Raw genomic sequence first — 21,210 nt, forward strand, 5'->3', positions numbered from 1 at the left:
GACGCACCAGTTATTTCACACACTTTGTTACAATCTCCTTCATGAAAAGACTTTTATGGTTAAATTTCAAACTTATATTTTGTCTAAAAGTTCAGATTCTGATATAAAAAAAAGAGTGCTTCAGAGTTTCAGTCTTCTCATTCCTCAAGTCCCCAGTCTCAACCTTGCAGTGGATCTACTTCCGGTCCAAGGTCGGGACGTTCTGAAGTTTTAATTTTAAGAGAAAAAATGACCTTGACAAACCACAATCACATGCTTGTACAGCATTTAGGAATGATAGAAAAGCCTTTAATTCGTTTTGTTCTGACACTCCTGATTTTCAAGGTTCAAAGTCCAGTTATGTCAATTCTATGGAGGATTATAAGCCCTTTTTGTAAACTTCAGGAATGTGTTTCACTCAATGGCTCTAGTAAAGTTATTGAGAGATACTGGCGCAACCTAGACTTTGTTTTTTAAAAATGTGTTGCCTTTGTCTGCTGGTGGGTCAGTTTTATTACAGCGTGTAGAACTAGGCATCATTGATGTTCCCTTACATAGGATTTATCTGAAATCAGATTTAATCACTGGACCAGTTATCATAGGTTTTCAAACTACTCTTTCTGTCCAAGGAATTTTCTTGTTGCTTGGCAACGATTAACCTGGTGGCAAAGTTATACCAAATCTCATAGTTTGTCACGTCCGATGATGAAGACGACTTTCATACCGATTGTTAAGCCGTTCTTGGCACACTGATTTTGATTGCGGATAACTCCGTTTACCTGATCAGGATATGGGGCTCATGGCGGGTGTGACCGGTCAACAGGGGATGCTTACTCCTCCTAGGCACCTGATCCCACCTCTGGTGTGTCCAGGGGTCCGTGTTTGCCCAACTATCTATTTTGTATTGCTTGTAGGAGTTATGAGATTGATCACTGTTCGTTATCTTCACCTTGCATCCATCTTATGGTGTTACATATTGTACCAGAGTGATGACAAGAAGACAATAAATCGAAATGTTCACCCCTTTGAGATGGCTGGTCATGTAAAAGAAACAGCCATACAACAGTGAGTCTCCGCTGAAAATCGGTGATGATGATGGTCCCAATTCGCAGTTACCAGGGCAAGGACATCCTCAACCAAGAGGTTACTTTCCGAGAAAAGTAAAGACCCCGATACTGCCAAACTTAGGAAGAGGACGCTTCCACCAGAAGAGGACGCCAAGGTCAGTGAGTGCTTCTACACCTAAGACGGCATCCTTATGCGAAAGTGGCGACCACCTGACGCACCCCAGATTAAGTAAGGCGTGCCGTACACCAGAGAGTGGTCCCAGTGATATATCTTGGGGCCAACATGAGTTTGGCTCAAGACACATACATGGCAGGTCATTTAGGTGTCATTAAGACTTGTAATAGAATTTTGAGTAATATTTATTGGCCCAAGATGAGAAAATTAAATGGCAAACAAGAATCAAAGACTTCTAAGATGAAGTTAATATGATATTGATATTATAAACATCAAAGACAATGCTATTGCGGTATTTAAAGTTTATTTTTATTGCTTAGGTTTGATGTATATGCATTCAGGTCTTGGATTTTGGGGAATATTAATTTGTCATTAAAACTTTTTAGGGGATTTGTTGTGAAATACATTGTACTTAATTGACAGTTATGACCTAGACGAAATTTCATACGTTCTATTTTTAACGATGTTTATCCGAGTATTCTGCCCATTCGTTCGCAGATAGTATAACCATGATACTGTACATGTATAAAACTTCAATCACAAAGATGTCAGTGGAATTCAGTAGACTTTATTCCTTTCGAAGTGTTGCTAGTTCTAAACGATGTACATTTATGCGTGTGTGTGTGGTAAAAGACTGAAACAAAGAAACATGTTCTAATTACTAATTGATTCACAGAACATATATAATAGCTAATGAATACAATGAAACATATGACAAATTGGTAATTATATTTAATTGTAGTGTTAAAATTTAGAAATTCATTTCAAAATTAAGGATGATATCTCCCTCATGCATAGCTTTGATCCTTGGACAAATTTGGCTCCAGTTTTTTTTTTTTTTTTTTTTTTTTTTTTTTTTTGGCACTCTAGTTTTCCTTTTAGCTCTTACAAGTTTGTTGTCATTTTGAATTTCCAAAATTTCGGCTTGAGCATCACTGAAGAGACATTATTTGTCGCAATGCGCATCTGGTGCATCAAAATTGGTACTGTATAACTTTTACATAATAATAAAGGCTGAAGAACTATCAAAAGTAACAATATAAGTCCAAAATATGTATTCATAACACAAATGGCTTTCCATAGAAAAATTGTTAGAACCGTACTTTTATACATATAAAGTTTATGACAATAATGGTTTTCCATACTTTTAAGAGTAAATGAGAGAATTGCTGATACAGTCTAAATTCCTAATTATAGCAAATAATAAACATTGTAATGATATATACAACAATATATATGCACAAATATCACAATGTACTTACACTGTGTACCTGCATACGGATGAAAATCTGAGGAGCTCAGAGTGAACGATGAGTGGTGTGGGTCACACCCAAAACAAGTAAACAGGAAGTAAGGAACATTGACTCTTTTAAAAAAGAAAGATAACTAATTCACATTATCAGGCAAAATAACTCTTGTAGATGTAAAGGAAAGTAACTCTAGGGAAAACTTAGCATAAAATATATACAAGAACATTACACTGAGTTTAATAGAAAGATGATGCAATACCTACAGCGACTAGGAACTCCCGTTTTTACGACCTGAGCTTACCAAGCGTTTAGCGAATGAGCAATCACTACCAATGTTTACGTGTTTGGTTTGATGCGGCCATGACACGAGCGGGGCTCGAACTCACGACCTCCTATAGTTGCGAAGCGAACGCTGTACATGTACCACTGTGCTACCGAGACTGGTTAGTGTATTGTAAATATAAGAGGAATTTAATATGGGATATCTAATGTCTGTGATTGGATGTTATTTCTAATATATCAGCCATCCTTGAACATTGCTGAAGGTACAGAAAGTATTCATTGATATAACCATGGGCTTTTTATGTAAGCATGTTTTACTTTGCGGGGATGGGGACCAGGCTAATGAAAGCCGTAAATTTTGTTTAATATTCAAACCTATTTTAACAATTATTATACCCCACGCAACGAAGCTTCTGGGAGTTTTGCCCCATTTGAACTTAGAATTTTGAGTCTGTCTGTCCTGTTCTTGTCAGCGCAACTCCTCTGAGACTGCTCAACAGAATTTCGTGAAAATTTGTTCTGATCTTGCAGTAATGCATCACATTACCATTCATTATGTGAGGCATTGTCAAGCAATGTTGGAGCATGAGGTATGTGAGCTTGCTCACTTTTGCTTTCTTTCATTATTTAACCGAACGGGGATGTATTGAAAAGAACCACAGTTGATTTAACTGGTTACCTACATGTAACATGGCTACGTCAGCAAACGATATTATTTAACAGGCTGGGAACACTTCCCCTATAGCGAGATATTCTCGCAAAAATACGATTATCCCTCTATAGCGGGAAGTGTTCCCAACCTGTTTAAAGGTGTGAGTTTATGGTTTGCATTGGGCTTTGATTAATTTTAGAAGGTACGTTTGGACATAAACGTAATGTTAAACTAGAACTGTCGGTATCATCTCAATATTAGTATAAATGTTCTCTACATGACGTAGAACAAACAACTAGATCTACAGTAAACTGAAAAAAATCCAACGTTTCTCTGGATTCATTTATGATATCATTTATGGAAATCTGTTTTAAATGTTACCCTAGTATATATTCAATCATTTGTACAAGTACAATATTACGTAACAGTCTATTATTCTTTTAAATTATAAAGATGCATTCTCGTAGACACACAACCTCTCTCTATTCATCTTTTCAGCCGATGGTGCTTAAACAAATGACTGAACCAATCATAATGGTATAACACGATCATTTAAAAATAAATACAATTATTACTCATTATCAATGATTTTCTGCCAACAAGGCCGTCAGATTCATATGGCGTCGGAGTTTGGCAGATATCGGCATAAGATCACGTGCGACAGCCAAGCAGACGACTGTAGTTTCACGGGACAAGGGAGCGCTTTGATTAACCAAGCGCTGAGGATGATAGTCTTTAGCTTGATTCGTAAATTGGATTTTGATTAAAGATGACTGTTGTCGACCACCAGCGTTTTATATTTATTACCCGAGAGATAGAAGATGATCCCAGATAAAAAACACATAACATTCGCCGATAAGTCCTTGCCTAATTAACGTTTTGTTATTTTACTTTTTACAACGACAAACTATCTATTGATCTATTATTCGACTTTCCATGGATAAAGAATGACCCCCGGCGCACCAATTACCGGTATACTGTGGCACCAAAGTTACCGATTACCAAAAGGTAATACCATTTCTGTTTTCACATTCACTTTGGGATGCTTCCAATTTGAATTAGTTTATATTACTGGCTGGATTGATATGAATCTTTTGATAGCAACACGTTTATTACATGCGCATGTAATTACAATTGTTGTACATGTATATAAGGTTTTTCTAGATCTGTGGCTTGCAGAAAACGAAACATCGCTAAATCAGTTAAGTTTAAAGTATTTATGCTGCGCGAATTATTTTTCAATTTTAAAAATACCGAGAGAGTGAAATGTATTTTCTAATTATATGTTTTTTCTGCAGATAATTTTGTGAAAACAGAGTTGTCATTCTTTGTCTGAAGGAAAGTTATTTGCTACGCGTTTCTATTTACGGAGGCAAAGCGCAATAAGGATCTAATTTATTCCGTTACTGTAAACTCTTTTCTCTCCCAGAATTAAATCACTTCATGCTACTTGTCACGTGTAGTCCTGCTAACAAACCAAACTCGTGGTGGAGGTACTGATATTATCAAAGCATGTTTTTCTGCAATATCTTGGGGGAAAGTTTCTTAATTATGTAGATTGATCTTTGTTTTCCTCTGAAAAAAGATTTGTTCATCATGACCTTATAAGCATGTGAAATGTATTGAAGCTGCGAGTTTTCAGTTCGAATGAGACATTTACACATGTTTGAAGATACGTCTTGATACAAGTGTAGTGGGAAAACATGCTACGGACTCGTACCTTAAATGTTGGATGCGGTGTTGTGAAAATACAAAGAATAAACAAATAACCATAACCTATGCGCAAAATAAATTGTACCGTAAATAGATTGTTTTCATGACGGATAGATCTGTAGCTCTCAAGTCAACCCCCCCCCCCCCCCCCTCCCCGAGAGCTACAGTTTTGCATCTATTCAATATACACTGATAAACCGTGAAGTCTTATACTGAACGGTTATGCATTAATGTACATGTTTACTGATAAACCGTGAAGTCTTATACTGAACGGTTATGCATTAATGTACATGTTTACTGATAAACCGTGAAGTCTTATACTGAACGGTTATGCATTAATGTACATGTTTAAAGGTTATAAGAATAAGTCAGCTGCTGATTCTTCAGATTTCTAATTTTTTTTTATCACATTTGGATTTTCGACATACGTTTTCTTTCCTGAATGTGAATCTGAGCAATAACTCTACTTGAATTGGAAAAATGCGGAATTGAAGACATTCTTTGGTGCCTTTCTTGTTGGCTAATGCAAGACACGGACTTAATTTGGCAAGTGAGATTTTATTTGCCATTTTTGTCTTTGATTTATAGAAATGCAACAAAGTCTCGTCTTCAGACGAAATTTCATAATGGCGTGTTTTATCACATTTTTAGTGAATGTTATACATAATTTCACATGTTTATATTTTTATTCGTTGTTCAAAAATGCATAGGACAAATTTTGTATAGTACACTCTCTTCATCACTCCGAAATGTTTAAAGACTCGATGAAATGTGCACTGTTCATGCAATCTGATTGACAAAATTTTTCCATCCCTATTGATTGTATTTTCGCACAAAAGCTTATTGATTTGTTATTGAACACTGATCTTCTAGTGACCCGCTACTCAGGGAACGTAAAATCCCTTGATGTGTCTATCTTCCAGGAGATATTAATTTTTATCATTTTCCAGGAGAAATTATAGTATCCCGTTGTTTTTCTGCGATAGGATGTTTGGAATAAATATATCATACCGCAATTCTTTGTCTTTGGGGGTTGATGTTTTTAGGGGGGGGGGGTCTGTTAGACTATATATAATTTCAATTATGAAATTTAAAGGATAGTAAATAGTTTGAATCATGTCCTTTTCAAAATTAAATGTCATACTGTAAAATACAATTAGCTTACCTGAGCTAAAAACTCCAGCGAGTCTTGCTGATCACCTGTTCTCTGTCCGTGCATTCGTCTGTATGCAAACTTTTCACATGTTCCTCTTTTCCAGAACCTCTGGATCAATGTGATCCAAACTTGGCACAAAGCATGCTTGGGTAATGGGCTTCCAAGTGTGTTCATTTCAGGATTCTAATCTAGATCATCCCGACGTTTGTGTTCACGCCGACTCCCCGTCTGGGTCATGCTCCCTTGCAATAAGGACAATTAGCAATTTCTTAAAACAGTTTGGGTAATTCAAACATTTTCTAAGAACCAGAACTAAGAATCAGAAAAGAAAAAAACTTATGTGAAAGCTTCCTCAAAGAGTGCAAATTCAAAATTGTTCTAATCATGGCCCCGGGGGTAGGGTGGGACCACAACAGGAGGGTCAAAGGTTTGAATAGGAATATGCCTACATGTATGTAGAAAAAAATCTTTTTAAAGATTCTCAAGAATAGCAGGGCCTTGAAACATGTAAGTCATATCAATATGCAGCATCCTCAGGTTATGTAGATTCAAGTTTGCTCAAATCATAGTCGTGGTGGTAGGTTGGGGCCACAATAGGGGAACAAAGTTTTGCATTTGAATATATATACATGAAAATATAGGGGACAATTCAAAAATCTTTTTCTCATGAACAGCAAAGTCAAGAAGGACAAGGACTGCTGTTGATTGTTAATCGAGCGCCAACATGATATCGCTATGTACTTCAACGTTTCCGTAGAATGTTCAGCACGGTATGCTGGATTGGAATGGATCCGGTGAAGAATATGAGTCAAGGTGACTGTTTGTTCATTCTACTAGCCGCAACGTTCTCCAGAATCTTGGAAATAAAAGATAGATCGGAGACTGGGTGATAGTTTTTCAAACCCTCTTTGTCAACTCCAGTTTTGTTTAGAAGAGGTCGAACAAGCGCCTCGTTAAATAAAGAAGGAAATACTTTTTGGTCGAGAGATGAGTTGACTATCATGATGGTCAAGGGAAGCAATGGTCCAAGGAATTTCTTGAGAAGAGATGTAGAATAGGGTGGACTTCACATGATTTACTGGGAGCTTTCATAATGATAGATTTGAGTGCTTGTTCAGTGGTATACTGAAACAACGTTAGAGATTGGCCTCTATATGGTAAATCTGCATCCAAGTAGTTTTGATTAGCATCCGTTTTTTGCTTCAAGATTTTTCTGATCGATGTCACTTTGTAATTGTAATTGTAATTTAAAGATTAATATAGCGCCCTATCAACATTATTTCTCTTAAGCGCTTTACAAATGTGAGAGAGAAGATGATATAAAATCGATGTGCACATACATTTGAATGAAATATTCATAGTGTCAGAATTAAAATGCATAATTTTTATTATTAATATTTATCGCCTAATGTAATGATATAATTACCCTCAAGAGTACAACATGCGTGAAAAATTTAGGCGTGATTTTCGATCAACATATTACAATGGAAAAACCAAGTGTCATCAGTCGTCAAATTATGTCACCGTCAGATTTCAAAATATCGGGCGGATAAGACGCTACTTAACAAGTGAAGCTTGCAAAACCCTGGTTAACTCCTTTGTAACATCTAAACTTGATTTTGGAAACTGTCTATATTTTGGAGTTGGGGAAAAAACATTGGACCGGCTGCAGAATACTGCTGCTCGTCTAGTTACGAGGTCGCCGAAAAGGGAACACATATTTCCAATTCTGGCGGAACTCCATTGGCTTCCCAAATAATTACCGACACCACATCGCAAGTCTTTTAAATTTACCTGGTGAAGACATATGGCTCACGGCGAGTGTGACCGGTCGACAGGGGATGCTTATATTGTACTCCAAGGCACCTGATCCACCTCTGGTGTGTCCAGGGTTCCGTGTTTGCTCAACGCTTTATTATACCCCCCGCAACAAGTTGTGGGGGGTATACTGGAATCGGGTTGTCCGTCTGTCCGTCCGTCTGTAGACACAATGGTTTCCGGGCTCTAAAGCATTATCCTTTCCACCTACCGTCACCATATCATATATATGGACTACCCATGGGATGAAGATGTTCCCTATCGATTTTGGGGTCAAAAGCTCAAAGGTCAAGCGCACTGGACATCGAAGTAGCAATATGGTTTCCGGGCTCTAAAGCGTTATCCTTTCCACTTACAGTCACCATATCATACATATGGACTACCCATGGGATGAAGATGTTCCCTATCGATTTTGGGGTCAAAAGGTCAAAGGTCACGCGCACTGGACACCGACGTAGCAATATGGTTCGGTTTGTCATGCCATTTGTATTTTACACTCAGAAAAGAGGTAGTTTATACCTATTACCAACACCCTTTGGGAGATTGGGGTAAGCGGGGGGTATTCTTAGTGAGCATTGCTCACAGTACCTCTTGTTTTGTATTGCTTATAGGAGTTATGAGATTAATCACTGTTCGTTATCTGTTCCTATCGTGCATAGATGCCAAGTCGACCATTACGATTAGAATCGAAGTCGCGATTTGTGGTGCCAAAAATCAGAAAAGAAAAAATACGGACGTCAACTCAGCTGGGCTGCAGCACATCCCTTTCAGTTTCTTGTACTCTGTAAAGCCAGAGGATAACCCTTCAACATCCCAGCCTTCTTCGAGTCTCCGTTTAGTTTGGATGGCGTACTCATAGTTTTATGATATAGCTAAAATGCTCGACTCGTTCTTTTCATCTCCTTGGAGTACAGATTCCCCTCTTTCTAAAACATCTTCCTTGTCAGCGAAAGTATGGAGTGGCTTCAATCTGTCATTCAAAATAGCAGATCTTTTCACAGGATAAATTCCAGAACCTTTTAAAGCTCCAATTACAATACATTATGTACTTGGTTTATGAAATGCAACATATGTTTCATGCAACTTTGAGACAAAGTTCTTTTTGTCAATAGGCTTTCCAGGATTTGGTCTGGTGTTTTTGTGCAAGTAGTCGTACTGTACCATTCTTTCTTTAGTGGACCAAACACTCCCTTCTCCAATGGTTGCATAAGATTGGTAGCATTAGATATAAGTCTGTAAATTCCGATACCTCTACTACTTGCTTTTGTAATTATGTCCAATCAATAGAAGAACTGATCTGTCATTCTTGTCCACATTGGCGGGAAAATGATCTATAAATGTGGAGAAAGCAGTGGAGTCCATCCATCCTTCTGGCGTGTAATGAATGGCTGAACGTTTTTTAGCTTCTAATAAAGGATCGAATGAAGTAGGTTTTGGGTCATAATATACGACAAGTGGTAGTAGAATAACTCTTGCACTGGCACAATGCATCTCAGTCATTCATTGCTTTGTAGACCCTCCCGATAAGTATGGAATGTCCTCATTATACCTCTGTCTTGTTGGTCCTACAACCACACCAGCTTTATTCCCCATTGTGAAACCAGTTTCATCTGCGTTATATATTCTGACAGAAATGCTTTGTACTTTTCAAACCAATCATCTACACTTTCTATGGTGACTTTAGAGCCAGGTGTCTCAAGAAGTGTTTCTTTCTTTTTCTCTAATATATCCATGTTCCTGGACATGAATCACCAGTACCAAGAATAGCTTGGCCTGCTATCCTGAAAAGGGTTTTTTCGCTTGTCTTTTTTTCAAGAAATCCTGAACAAGGTCTATAATATCAGATGACCCCCAACCCCACCCCCCTGAGTGCCACCTCACTTACATAATTAGCAATGGCATTTTCTTCTTCACTTGATAAAAAAGGAGTTGGTGCATTTCTACTTTCTACAGAAACTTGACCACTTATCATCCTCTGCAAGTAACTGAAAGAGAATTTGTACTTTTTGCAGTACTATTAATACTTTCTCCAGACTGAACTTCAAAAAGAACTTTCTTTGCTCTGGACCGGGACCCCTTAGATGGTGATTTAGGATATCCTCTTTGGTACTTTTTCTTTATTTTTGTTGCATTGAGTTGGGCAGGACTTCAGGTTTCAGTGACAATTTTCTTTTTCATTACTTTTCTCATCTCTAAAGATTGATACTAAACGTTATAACAGAAAACAAATGACCTTTCTATGAAAAATAAATTGAATTGCTAGCAAGCAGGGTGCCCTGGCCAAGTACCTTCACAATGGCAGCTGCATCATCAATGCACGAATAGCAAACTGAAAATTCTGACTGTGGGATATAATGATTAATTGACTGGTTGTCAGGGTAGAACAGATGATGTATAAAACGTACATCGGAAACATTCGTTTTGGGGTGGGGGTTTTTTTTTTTTTTGGTACTAAACCTAATGGAGAAATTTGGTAGTGAAAGGTGGTCGATCAAAAGGACTCCATATGCGCTGCTGTTCTAACTAATTTTTTGTTGAGCTATGTCTGGGTTTTGGATGATACTTGTAAGATTTTTTGAATCTCTGAAATTTCATGGACCAGTATATTGAATGTGAAAACCATTAGTAAATGAGGAATGTCCGTTAGCTATAATGTTTTGGATATATTTTTAACTTATGTAAAACTTATACGGTACCACTTTGATGCACCAGATGCGCATTTCGACAAATAATGTCTCTTCGGTGATGCTCAACCGAAATGTTTGAAATCCGAAATAACAATGAAGTTTTAGAGCTATTATATGGAAAAACTGTGCCAAAAAAATGGAGTCAAATTCGTGCAAGGCGAAGATAACGAACAGTGATCAATCTCATAACTCCTACAAGCAATACAAAATAGATAGTTGGGCAAACACGGACCCCTGGACACACCAGAGGTGGGATCAGGTGCCTAGGAGGAGTAAGCATCCCCTGTTGACCGGTCACACCCGCCGTAGGCCCCATATCCTGATCAGGTAAACGGAGTTATCAGCAGTCAAAATCAGTGTGCCAAGAACGGCTTAACAATCGGTATGAAACACGTCAGACAGCATTTGACCCAATGCGAGGTTGTATTGACGAACTAGATCGTTATAACGACCATAGAATTTGCGAAATGCTGACTTCAATCGAGACTGTTGAAATCCCTGTACCATCAACTTGTTTGTCAGTAGCTTACTTCGATAAGGATAAGAGCTATGCGTGAGGGAGATAATCCTTAATTTTGAAATGAATTTCTAAATTTTATAACAGCAATTAAATATATATCTGTATTTTCAAGCTAGTAACGAAGTACTTAGCTACTGGGCTGTAGAGACCCCCGGGGACTAACAGTCCACCAGCAGAGGCCTCGACCCAGGGGTCATAATGTAAAACTTATACGGTACCAATTTTGATGCACCAGATGCGCATTTCGACAAATAATGTCTCTTCAGTGATGCTCAACCGAAATGTTTGAAATCCGAAATAAGTTTTAGAGCTATTATAGGGAAAAACAATGTGCCAAAAAAAGTGGAGTCAAATTCGTCTAAGAATAAGAGCTATGCGTGAGGGAGATAATCCTTAATTTTGAAATGAATTTCTAAATTTTATAACACCAATGGGTTAACTGGAGTCTTGCCCAAGGAATTACTTCTGATATTTTCTTAATTTATTGGCAGGATGGTTTCCACTACATTCTTTGTATTTGTTTGAATCTGCAAATGGGAAGAAATTACAGACTTTATCCTGGTAGAATGGATTACATGTGGCTAGTGGGTTTTGGTACAGACTTTACCCTGGTTGAATGGATTACATGTGGCTAGTGGGTTTTGGTACAGACTTTACCCTGGTTGAATGGATTACATGTGGCTAGTGGGTTTTGGTACATACTTTACCCTGGTTGAATGGATTACATGTGGCTAGTGGGTTTTGGTACAGACTTTACCCTGGTTGAATGGATTACATGTGGCTAGTGGGTTTTGGTACAGACTTTACCCTGGTTGAATGGATTACATGTGGCTAGTGGGTTTTGGTACAGACTTTACCCTGGTTGTATGGATTACAGGTGGCTAGTGGGTTTTGGTACAGACTTTACCCTGGTTGAATGGATTACATGTGGCTAGTGGGTTTTGGTACAGACTTTACCTTGGTTGTATGGATTACAGGTGGCTAGTGGGTTTTGGTACAGACTTTACCCTGGTTGAATGGATTACAGGTGGCTAGTGGGTTTTGGTACAGACTTTACCCTGGTTGAATGGATTACATGTGGCTAGTGGGTTTTGGTACAGACTTTACCCTGGTTGAATGGATTACATGTGGCTAGTGGGTTTTGGTACAGACTTTACCCTGGTTGAATGGATTACAGGTGGCTAGTGGGTTTTGGTACAGACTTTACCCTGGTTGAATGGATTACATGTGGCTAGTGGGTTTTGGTACAGACTTTACCCTGGTTGAATGGATTACATGTGGCTAGTGGGTTTTGGTACAGACTTTACCCTGGTTGTATGGATTACAGGTGGCTAGTGGGTTTTGGTACAGACTTTACCCTGGTTGAATGGATTACATGTGGCTAGTGGGTTTTGGTACAGACTTTACCCTGGTTGTATGGATTACAGGTGGCTAGTGGGTTTTGGTACAGACTTTACCCTGGTTGAATGGATTACAGGTGACTAGTGGGTTTTGGTACAGACTTTACCCTGGTTGTATGGATTACAGGTGGCTAGTGGGTTTTGGTACATACTTTACCCTGGTTGTATGGATTACAGGTGGCTAGTGGGTTTTGGTACAGACTTTACCCTGGTTGAATGGATTACAAGTGGCTAGTGGGTTTTGGTACAGACTTTACCCTGGTTGAATGGATTACATGTGGCTAGTGGGTTTTGGTACAGACTTTACCCTGGTTGAATGGATTACATGTGGCTAGTGGGTTTTGGTACAGACTTTACCCTGGTTGAATGGATTACAGGTGGCTAGTGGGTTTTGGTACAGACTTTACCCTGGTTGTATGGATTACAGGTGGCTAGTGGGTTTTGGTACAGACTGTACCCTGGTTGAATGGATTACATGTGGCTAGTGGGTTTTGGTACAGACTTTACCCTGGTTGAATGGATTACAGGTGGCTAGTGGGTTTTGGTACAGACTTTACCCTGGTTGAATGGATTACAGGTGGCTAGTGGGTTTTGGTACAGATTTTACCCTGGTTGAATGGATTACAGGTGGCTAGTGGGTTTTGGTACAGACTTTACCCTGGTAGAATGGATTACAGGTGGCTAGTGGGTTTTGGTCGTCCATGTTCGTTGACTAAATCTGGCTCTGGGTGTTTATTTTGCTTGTTTGACTGTGTCTGCTGTGGGAGAAGGGATTGGGGATATGCAAAAGCCAGAGCTCATTATTTACCTGACCCCAGATAATATTTGGGTTGATAGCCATTCGAAGTCTAAATACAGTAGCTCCTTGTATTTGAACCAACCAGGTGAACGGTTTGCTGCAGAGAGTATGTCCCTGAAATATTTTAGCAAGTCTAGTGCTTTTGGTAGGAAATTTTTCCAGCAACACGCTAGGAAAAAATAAAATGGCCGATATCCACCTATCGATCTAGATACACGCTGGATTTTTGTTTAACAAGACACATCGTCAACTTCCCATATTTATGTAGCAATATTCCATTATCACCTGCATATGGTGTTTATATATCTCAATTGATTCGATATGCAAGAGCTTGTTCTGCGTATAGTCAGTTTTTAAATCGAGGTAAGCTACTGACAAACAAGTTGATGGTACAGGGGTTTCAACAGTCTCGATTGAAGTCAGCATTTCGCAAATTCTATGGTCGTTATAACGATCTAGTTCGTCAATACAACCTCGCATTGGGTCAAATGCTGTCTGACGTGTTTCATACCGATTGTTAAGCCGTTCTTGGCACACTGATTTTGACTGCGGATAACTCCGTTTACCTGATCAGGATATAGGGCTCACGGCGGGTGTGACCGGTCAACAGGGGATGCTTATTCCACCTCTGGTGTGTCCAGGGGTCCATGTTTGCCCAACTATCTATTTTATATTGCTTATAGGAGTTATGAGATTGATCACTGTTCGTTATCTTCACCTTGCATGTGGCCATTTGAAATCTGAATCTCCCCTTGCGATTCGGAGTAGTCTTGCAACTCCCATGCAGAATTCACAAGCATAGATATGACAATAAAATTTCCTTGCCAGAATTTTTGTTTTAGATTGTGGGGTACATGGACCGACAAGGAGTCAAAATAACTCATGGTTGTGGGAAGTTGGTTAATTCTTAATTTCGAGGGCAGGCTGGATTGATAGAAATTATCTGAATTCAACAGAGGGATATCGATTACTGACTCACCACATGACGTAATGTCCCAGGTCGATGATTTAGTCACGTTGACAATGGTGTATGGTGTTGGTGTGGTCTGATGCTTCTTAGGAGACAGAATGAGTTCTACGTCGGCCCCGGCCTTTGGAACGCGAAACCCTCTATCCACCTGTATTTCTTTTTGAAAGTGTTCGCACTTTGATAGGAATTGAGGGCATGATGGTGATTTTGATTGGTTTCTTTCTGTGAGTCTCTGTCTTGATGGTGCCGGAAAAGGATGTGTAGGGCAAATGAGATTAGATAACTCGTTATGGGATTGGCTGCACGAACATTAAGTTGTACTTTACCTTATTCAGTTTCGGTAGTATGCATTCATGAAGGCCTGTATGACACAGAATACCTATATACTGTAAATTAATAGCGATTATTTTGATATGGGAATAAAATAATCAGCATTGCCATACGCAGTGGAATGGTTTCTCTGCAAATTCTACCTGAAACTTGGCCAATTTGGAGACGCACCCCTATTATATTATGAATATTAAAAGTAAAGATTGACACGTTCTTGTTACTTATTCTTTTATTTGTTAGAAAGTAAACATTTCTAGAAATAAAATGAAAATTGCATAGATCCAAGGAAAGACTCAGTCCTCGATATATCAATGAATTTATATGCTGTACTCTGAATTTGAAATTTGATTTTCATTCATTTTGTCAATCATTTCATTTGAAATCTAATACAATATTAGATTTTGTGTCCATCGTCCATGACTCGATGGATCTTTGTATTGTATGACTTTTAAGGTTGCGTAATGCTTTCTGTGCCCGAGTTTTGAAATACACAGTTTTGACTAGGGTCTCTTTATCAACACTGCACTTAACCAAATTGAAGGTACGGAGTCATCCACATCTGCTTCATACTTAGATATTTTATTGAAAATAAATGTCAACGGCAAATCAACTTTATGATAAACGAGATGATTTCAGCTTCTCCATCGTCAACTGCCTATATTTATGTAGCAATATTCCATTATCACCTGCATGTGGTGTGTAAATCTCACAACCGATTCGATACGCAAGGGCTTGATCTACCTTTGTGTAATTGATCTGTTTTTAAATTGAGACAGTCTACTGACAAACAAGTTGATGTTGCAGGGGTTTCAACAGTCTCGTTTAAAGTCAACATTTAACAATTTCTATGGTCGTTATAATGATCTAATTTACCAATACAACATATCATTGGGTGGAATGCTGTCTGGTGTGTTTCATACCGATTGTTATACCGTTCTTGGCACAATTATTTGCCTACGGATTACTCCGTTCACCTGATCAAGATATAGGGCTCACGGTGGGTGTGATCGGTCGACAGGGGATGCTTATTCCTGCTAGGCACCTGATCCTACCTGTGGTATACAGAGGTCCGCGTTTATCCAACTCTCAGTTTTGTATTCCTTAAAGGAGTTGTGAGATTGATTAATGTTTATCTTCCCCTTTCATGTACACATATTTTCTCTCATTTAAAACAACAGTGCTGTTGTATTTACCTCGCAGGAGATAACATACATACGTTTTTAAAAACCTTTTCCCCCATTTTATTTTCATACTTAGTTTGATATACATATACTACATTGGTATATTTAGAACACACTATTATTTTTTTTCTTTTTAGAAAAAAAATCATGTCGGGCACACGATATAATGTCTCTTGCGCACGGCATACTTTCTCGTGTGCATGGCATGTCCCTAACTGCAGTCTATGACTGACTTTATTTGTCTCGACGAATCTTTATGTTGTAGGAACACCAGAGAAATTTTATATGGAGGAAAAGTGGAGAATATGTACAACAATATTTTGAAACTGAAAACGTTCAAATTTACTTTATTTAGCCAAAATATTAATTTTTAGTAAAAAGCAATCTGGAAAAAAATATTTAAAAACCCTTGCTGAACTCCAACCTGCGATCTACAATTCGGCAGTCGACGTGTTAACCGACTGAGCTACTCAACTATGCAATATCTTTTTAAATGAATAGACAAATATTGCTAATATTCATATTTTCATCCATGTTTTAAAAGGAAGTCAGCCATTATGACGGTGTAAAGTACCTCCTTAAGGTTGCGCAGTAGTTCTATTTGTGTGTCCGAGTTTTGAAATACACGGTCGTTCAATTCAAGTCGCATTCCATGTTTGGTGACTTGAACTAACTTTGGCCGTAAGATCAAATACTACCATGGTCACATGAGTTTTAATGTGGAGATATCAAAAGATCAATGTCGTAAACTAATGTAAATACAAATCGTTGGGGGCGGGGGTAAACTTCCCGCAAAATTGTCATCCATCGATTTTCATACACAAATTATTTTTAAGAATTCAAAACTTTATATCTAATTCATACTCCTGCTTTTTTTATTTGTCTTTGACCAACGTGCCGTATCAGATTAGTCTTGTGCGAGATATTATGTTATGCTCTAGAAATATTATATCGTGCGCACGAGATATTATGTCGTGCGCATGAGATATCATATTCCCACGAGATGTTATGTCGTGCGTACGACATAATATTTTTCAAAAATATTGCGTGAAAGTGCGTGATTGTGGGACAAAGCTACATGTATATGCGTTATTGTAGGGATGGAGTTTAGTTTCAGTCACATTCATGAAAAGTGAAGATAACGAACAGTGATCAATCTCATAACTCCTACAAGCAATACAAAATAGAGATCTGGGCAAACACGGACCCCTGGACACACCAGAAGTGGGATTAGGTGTCTAACGGGAGTAAGTACATGTTATTGAGTTATTTTAACGCAATTTCATCAACAAGAAATGTTTGTAAAACATATATGCCCCCATGGTGCAAAATAGAAAAGGATTATGCACATGCATCATTTAATTGATAGTAGTGCCAAACCAGTTCAATACAATATCTTCCTATTTCCAGAGTGAATTGACCATTTGACCTAAAAATCAATAGGTGGCATATGCTCCTTATGCTGTACCAGTGTACCAAGTTTGGTGTCAATCAAGCAAATCATTCTTAAAATATAAGAGATAATATATTACCATGTCCAGTTAAACCCTTGACCTTTGACCATATGAACCCCGTGGGAATCCGGGTTAGAATAGGTCCTCAGTACCCCCTTGCTTATTGTAAGAGGCGATTTAATGGGGCGGTCCTTCAGATGAGACCGCAGAAACCGAGGTCCCGTGTCGCAGCAGGTGTGGCACGATAAAGATCCCTCCCTGCTTAATGGCCATAAGCGCCGAGCATAGGCCTAAACTTTGTAGCCCTTCACCGGCAGTGGTGACGTCTCCATATGAGTGAAATATTCTCGAGAATATTTCACTCATATGGTGACGTAATCACTGCCGGTTAAGGGCTGCAAAATTTAGGCCTATGCTCGGCGCTTATGGCCATTAAGCAGGTAGGGATCTTTATCTTCTCATGAAGATGTACCAGTGTACTAAGTTTGATGTCTGTCAAGCAAAGGGTTCTCTAAATATTCTGTGGTCAGTATATTCCTATGTCCAGTTTGACCCTTAACCTTTGACTATGTGACCTTGATATCAATAGGGGTCATCTACTCCTCACAATGTATCAGTGTACCAAGTATAATTTCTGTCAAGGAAAGGTTTTTCAACATATTGAGCGGACAGCATCTTCCTATGTCAAGAGTAGATTGACCTTTGACCTGAAAATGAATAAGGGTCATCTTTTACTCGTGACCAACCTACATAAGCAGACAACATGTGGTCAACCGACCGACATATCGACCCACCGACAGGTGCAAAGCAAAATGCCCCTCTTCTTTGAAGGGGGGGGGCACAAAAATGATTAAAATCTATATCGATGCTAGAAAAATCTAATTTATTCGCTATAGATCTTTTGATACAGGAATATACTCATCCACTGAAACGATGGCACTGTTTGTTTTTTCTTATCTTTTTTGTCAATTCCCCCCCCCCCCTCCTGTTCGTTCATATTTTCCATCCTGAGAAGGAAGTTTGACCATGGTTACCGCTGGTGATATTACCCTTAGAGTGTATAGACGAATGTGTGCGGATGAAGACAATGTCCCCTTGGTTCAAATATGCCACAACAGTTTTTGAACTGACGTGGATGTCATGAATTTCATCGCCATCGGTCATCAGATGACCGAATGATGATGCATTGATGACTATTTCGGTGTGGATATAACTAAAAAAATCGGCCGTGATCGTCCACGAGAAAACATAAGTACCTTCTACTGGAGCTCTAAATGCACCAGTGAATTTACTGTAGGCGGATCCAAGGTTGGTTTTCACAACATCAAAAATAAGAGTATGATGAGTGCCCGGGTTGTTTTCGGGCCCACTCATGTATGCATAAAAGCCAACAGGTTGTCCAGCGCTGGGATAATCTATAAACATAACATTTATATTGATATATAAAACTAATGAATCATGATCACATTCTATGTCATAAACATTTACATTTTTATCCAGACTTATAAATCATATTTTTACCTCGTCTGATACGTTCTATCTGTCCTACTCCATCGTTTTTGACAGCAGTTTTGTCATTCAGTTTCTGATTATATGCTTTATCAGCCATCCTCATAATATTTTCTATTTTAGGATTTCTCCAAGTGAACAACGATTTATTCTCCTTTACTTTACATCCGTCTTCCAGCACCGTGATTCTCTTCTCCTGTTTGAGAATATGCTCTTCCAGTTGACCAATTTTGTTCTTGTATTCCTTTAGTGTCTCACTGATCAGTTCGTTTACCTTTCTGTTCATGATCTGATCAAACAAAGGGTTCTCGATGTTGACCAATGCCTCAGAGGATTTTAGAAATCCAAAGAGTAGCAGAAGAACACGTACCTTCATGTCGGCAATACAAATAGCAAATCCTATCTTTCAGTGGTCGTTATGAGAGATAAGATGTGAGTGACACTCTGATATATAACGTAAGTTGTACAAGTGAGACTTCCCTTCTGTAATTCCAAAGACCCCGGAAAGATCGAAATGTTATCTGAAAGCGGTTTATAAGAAAGCGTAAACTTATTTTATATCGTATACATTACAGGTAAAATTGAGTAAAAATTACTCTCATTCCTTATAAGTCCCCTACCGGTTTGTAAAACCGAAGGGGACTATTAACTTTTTTCTCTATCTGTCCGTCTGTCTGTCGGCTGTCCCATATTGGGTTTTCCAGACCTTTTTCCGTTATGCTCGGGTGGAATCATTTGAAACTTGCAGCAGTAGTATAGTTTCGTAGTGACAAACTACAGATCAGGTTTGGTAACGTTTGATGGACAAGTTTCAAAGAAATTAATTTTAGTATTTCACGTATTTTATTCATCGGGGTCGGGATTATGGTCCGATGGAAATGCGGTAAACGTAGGACGTCTGAATAGAGGCAGTTGACGAGCCTCGATCGCTGATTTTGTAAAAAAAAAAAAAAAAATAATAATAATAACTTCATTAATTCAACATTTGAAGCTTATCAATCACAAAACTTCAAGAAGATATGGGAGGAAGAGAACATCCCGGAGGAATTAAAAGAGGGCATCCTTATTAAGCTACCAAAGAAGGGAGATCTGAGGGATAGCAGTAACTACATGTACCGGGGAAGTATGCTCTTGTCAGTGCCTGGCAAGGTCCACAACAGGATCCTTCTTGAGAGGATGAAAGAGGCAGTGGACTCCAAGCTCCGTGACCAGCAGGCTGGTTTTAGACGCAACAGATCATGTGCTGACAAGATAGCCAGTCTGTGCATCATCATTGAACAATCACTGGAGTGAAAGTCCCCTCTCTATATCGACTACGAGAAAGCGTTCGACAGCTTGGACCGTGAGACACTGGAAGATACTGAGACACTATGGCGTATCAGAGAAGCCCGTCTCCCTGATTCGTAACACATACCAAGTCATGGCATGCAGGGTTGCCCATGCTGGGCAGATGTCCGAGAGTTTTGAGGTCAAGACAGGAGTTCGACAAGGATGTTTGCTGTCACCATTCCTCTTCCTCTTGGTTATTGACTGGATCATGAGGACTACCACATCAGGCAGGAATAATGGTATACAGTGGACACTCCTGACACAACTCGACGATCTCGACTTTGTCCATCACACTCCCCAGGTAGATGAAAAACCCAACTTCTCAGATGGGCTCATCACCAACTGTGACTGGTAGTTGTACAGTAATGTTGCTCTTCATCAATTCTGCTTTCAAGTTGATCTTGAGTCCCGTTCCTGCTGTTGTTTTGGCAAGATGAGTTGTTTTGCCCTGCACCTGACTGTAGTTGTGCGAAAGGAGAGCCAGGTCATCGGCAGACAGGGTTCCACAGACTGTGATATCAAGTCAAGAATCGGTAATGCAAGAGCTGCGTTTACCATGTTAAAGAACATTTAGGTCTCACAGAACATTCGCATTACTATCACACTGCGGATCCTCAACTCCAATGTTAAGTCCGTCTTACTGTATGGAGCAAAGACACAGAGAACAACAAAAACAACCCTGCAGAAGATCCAGACATTTTACAACACCTGTCTCAGGCGCATATTCAACATCCGATGGCCTGAAATAATCACAAATGAAGAAGTATGGAAGAGAGCAGGGCAGGAACCATTAGACATGCAAATCAGACGGAGGAAGTGGACCTGGATTGGACACACCCTAAGGAAGCCACCATTCAGCATCACACGCCAGGCCCTGACCTGGAACCCGTAGGGCAAGGGGAAAAGGGTACATCCAAAAAACACCTGGAAGCGTAAATT

General features: G+C 39.0%; 1 protein-coding gene across 4 annotated transcripts; it reads right to left on the minus strand.

Annotated features, from left to right (window-relative positions):
- Window positions 1-1,773: 1,773 nt before the first annotated feature.
- Window positions 1,774-21,210, minus strand: LOC125649673 (uncharacterized). 4 transcript variants are annotated; one of them, XM_056166783.1, is made up of 5 exons: window positions 18,955-21,210; window positions 18,690-18,848; window positions 6,284-6,516; window positions 2,484-2,587; window positions 1,774-1,855 (listed from the first exon to the last, which is right to left on the minus strand). In XM_056166783.1, the coding sequence occupies exons 1-3, from the start codon at window positions 19,316-19,318 to the stop codon at window positions 6,458-6,460; spliced, it is 582 nt and encodes a 193-aa protein (XP_056022758.1). In that variant the 5' UTR covers window positions 19,319-21,210; the 3' UTR covers window positions 1,774-1,855; window positions 2,484-2,587; window positions 6,284-6,457. The 4 variants fall into 4 exon arrangements, with proteins under 4 accessions (XP_056022758.1, XP_048733330.2, XP_048733332.2 ...); XM_048877373.2 differs by lacking the exon at window positions 6,284-6,516; XM_048877375.2 differs by lacking the exons at window positions 1,774-1,855; window positions 2,484-2,587; window positions 6,284-6,516 and adding an exon at window positions 15,054-18,140.

The sequence above is a fragment of the Ostrea edulis genome, chromosome 5 (genome assembly GCF_947568905.1).
Source record: "Ostrea edulis chromosome 5, xbOstEdul1.1, whole genome shotgun sequence".
Lineage (NCBI taxonomy): Eukaryota > Metazoa > Mollusca > Bivalvia > Ostreida > Ostreidae > Ostrea > Ostrea edulis.

What these genes read in the sequence shown, in the direction of transcription:
- LOC125649673 (XM_048877372.2), bottom strand. Translation starts at nt 19,318, where the DNA reads ATGAAGGTACGTGTTCTTCTGCTACTCTTTGGATTTCTAAAATCCTCT. An exon ending in GATAGAACGTATCAGACGAG is followed by an intron (nt 18,849 to 18,954) that starts GTAAAAATATGA and finishes TTATGTTTATAG; the next exon opens with ATTATCCCAGCGCTGGACAA.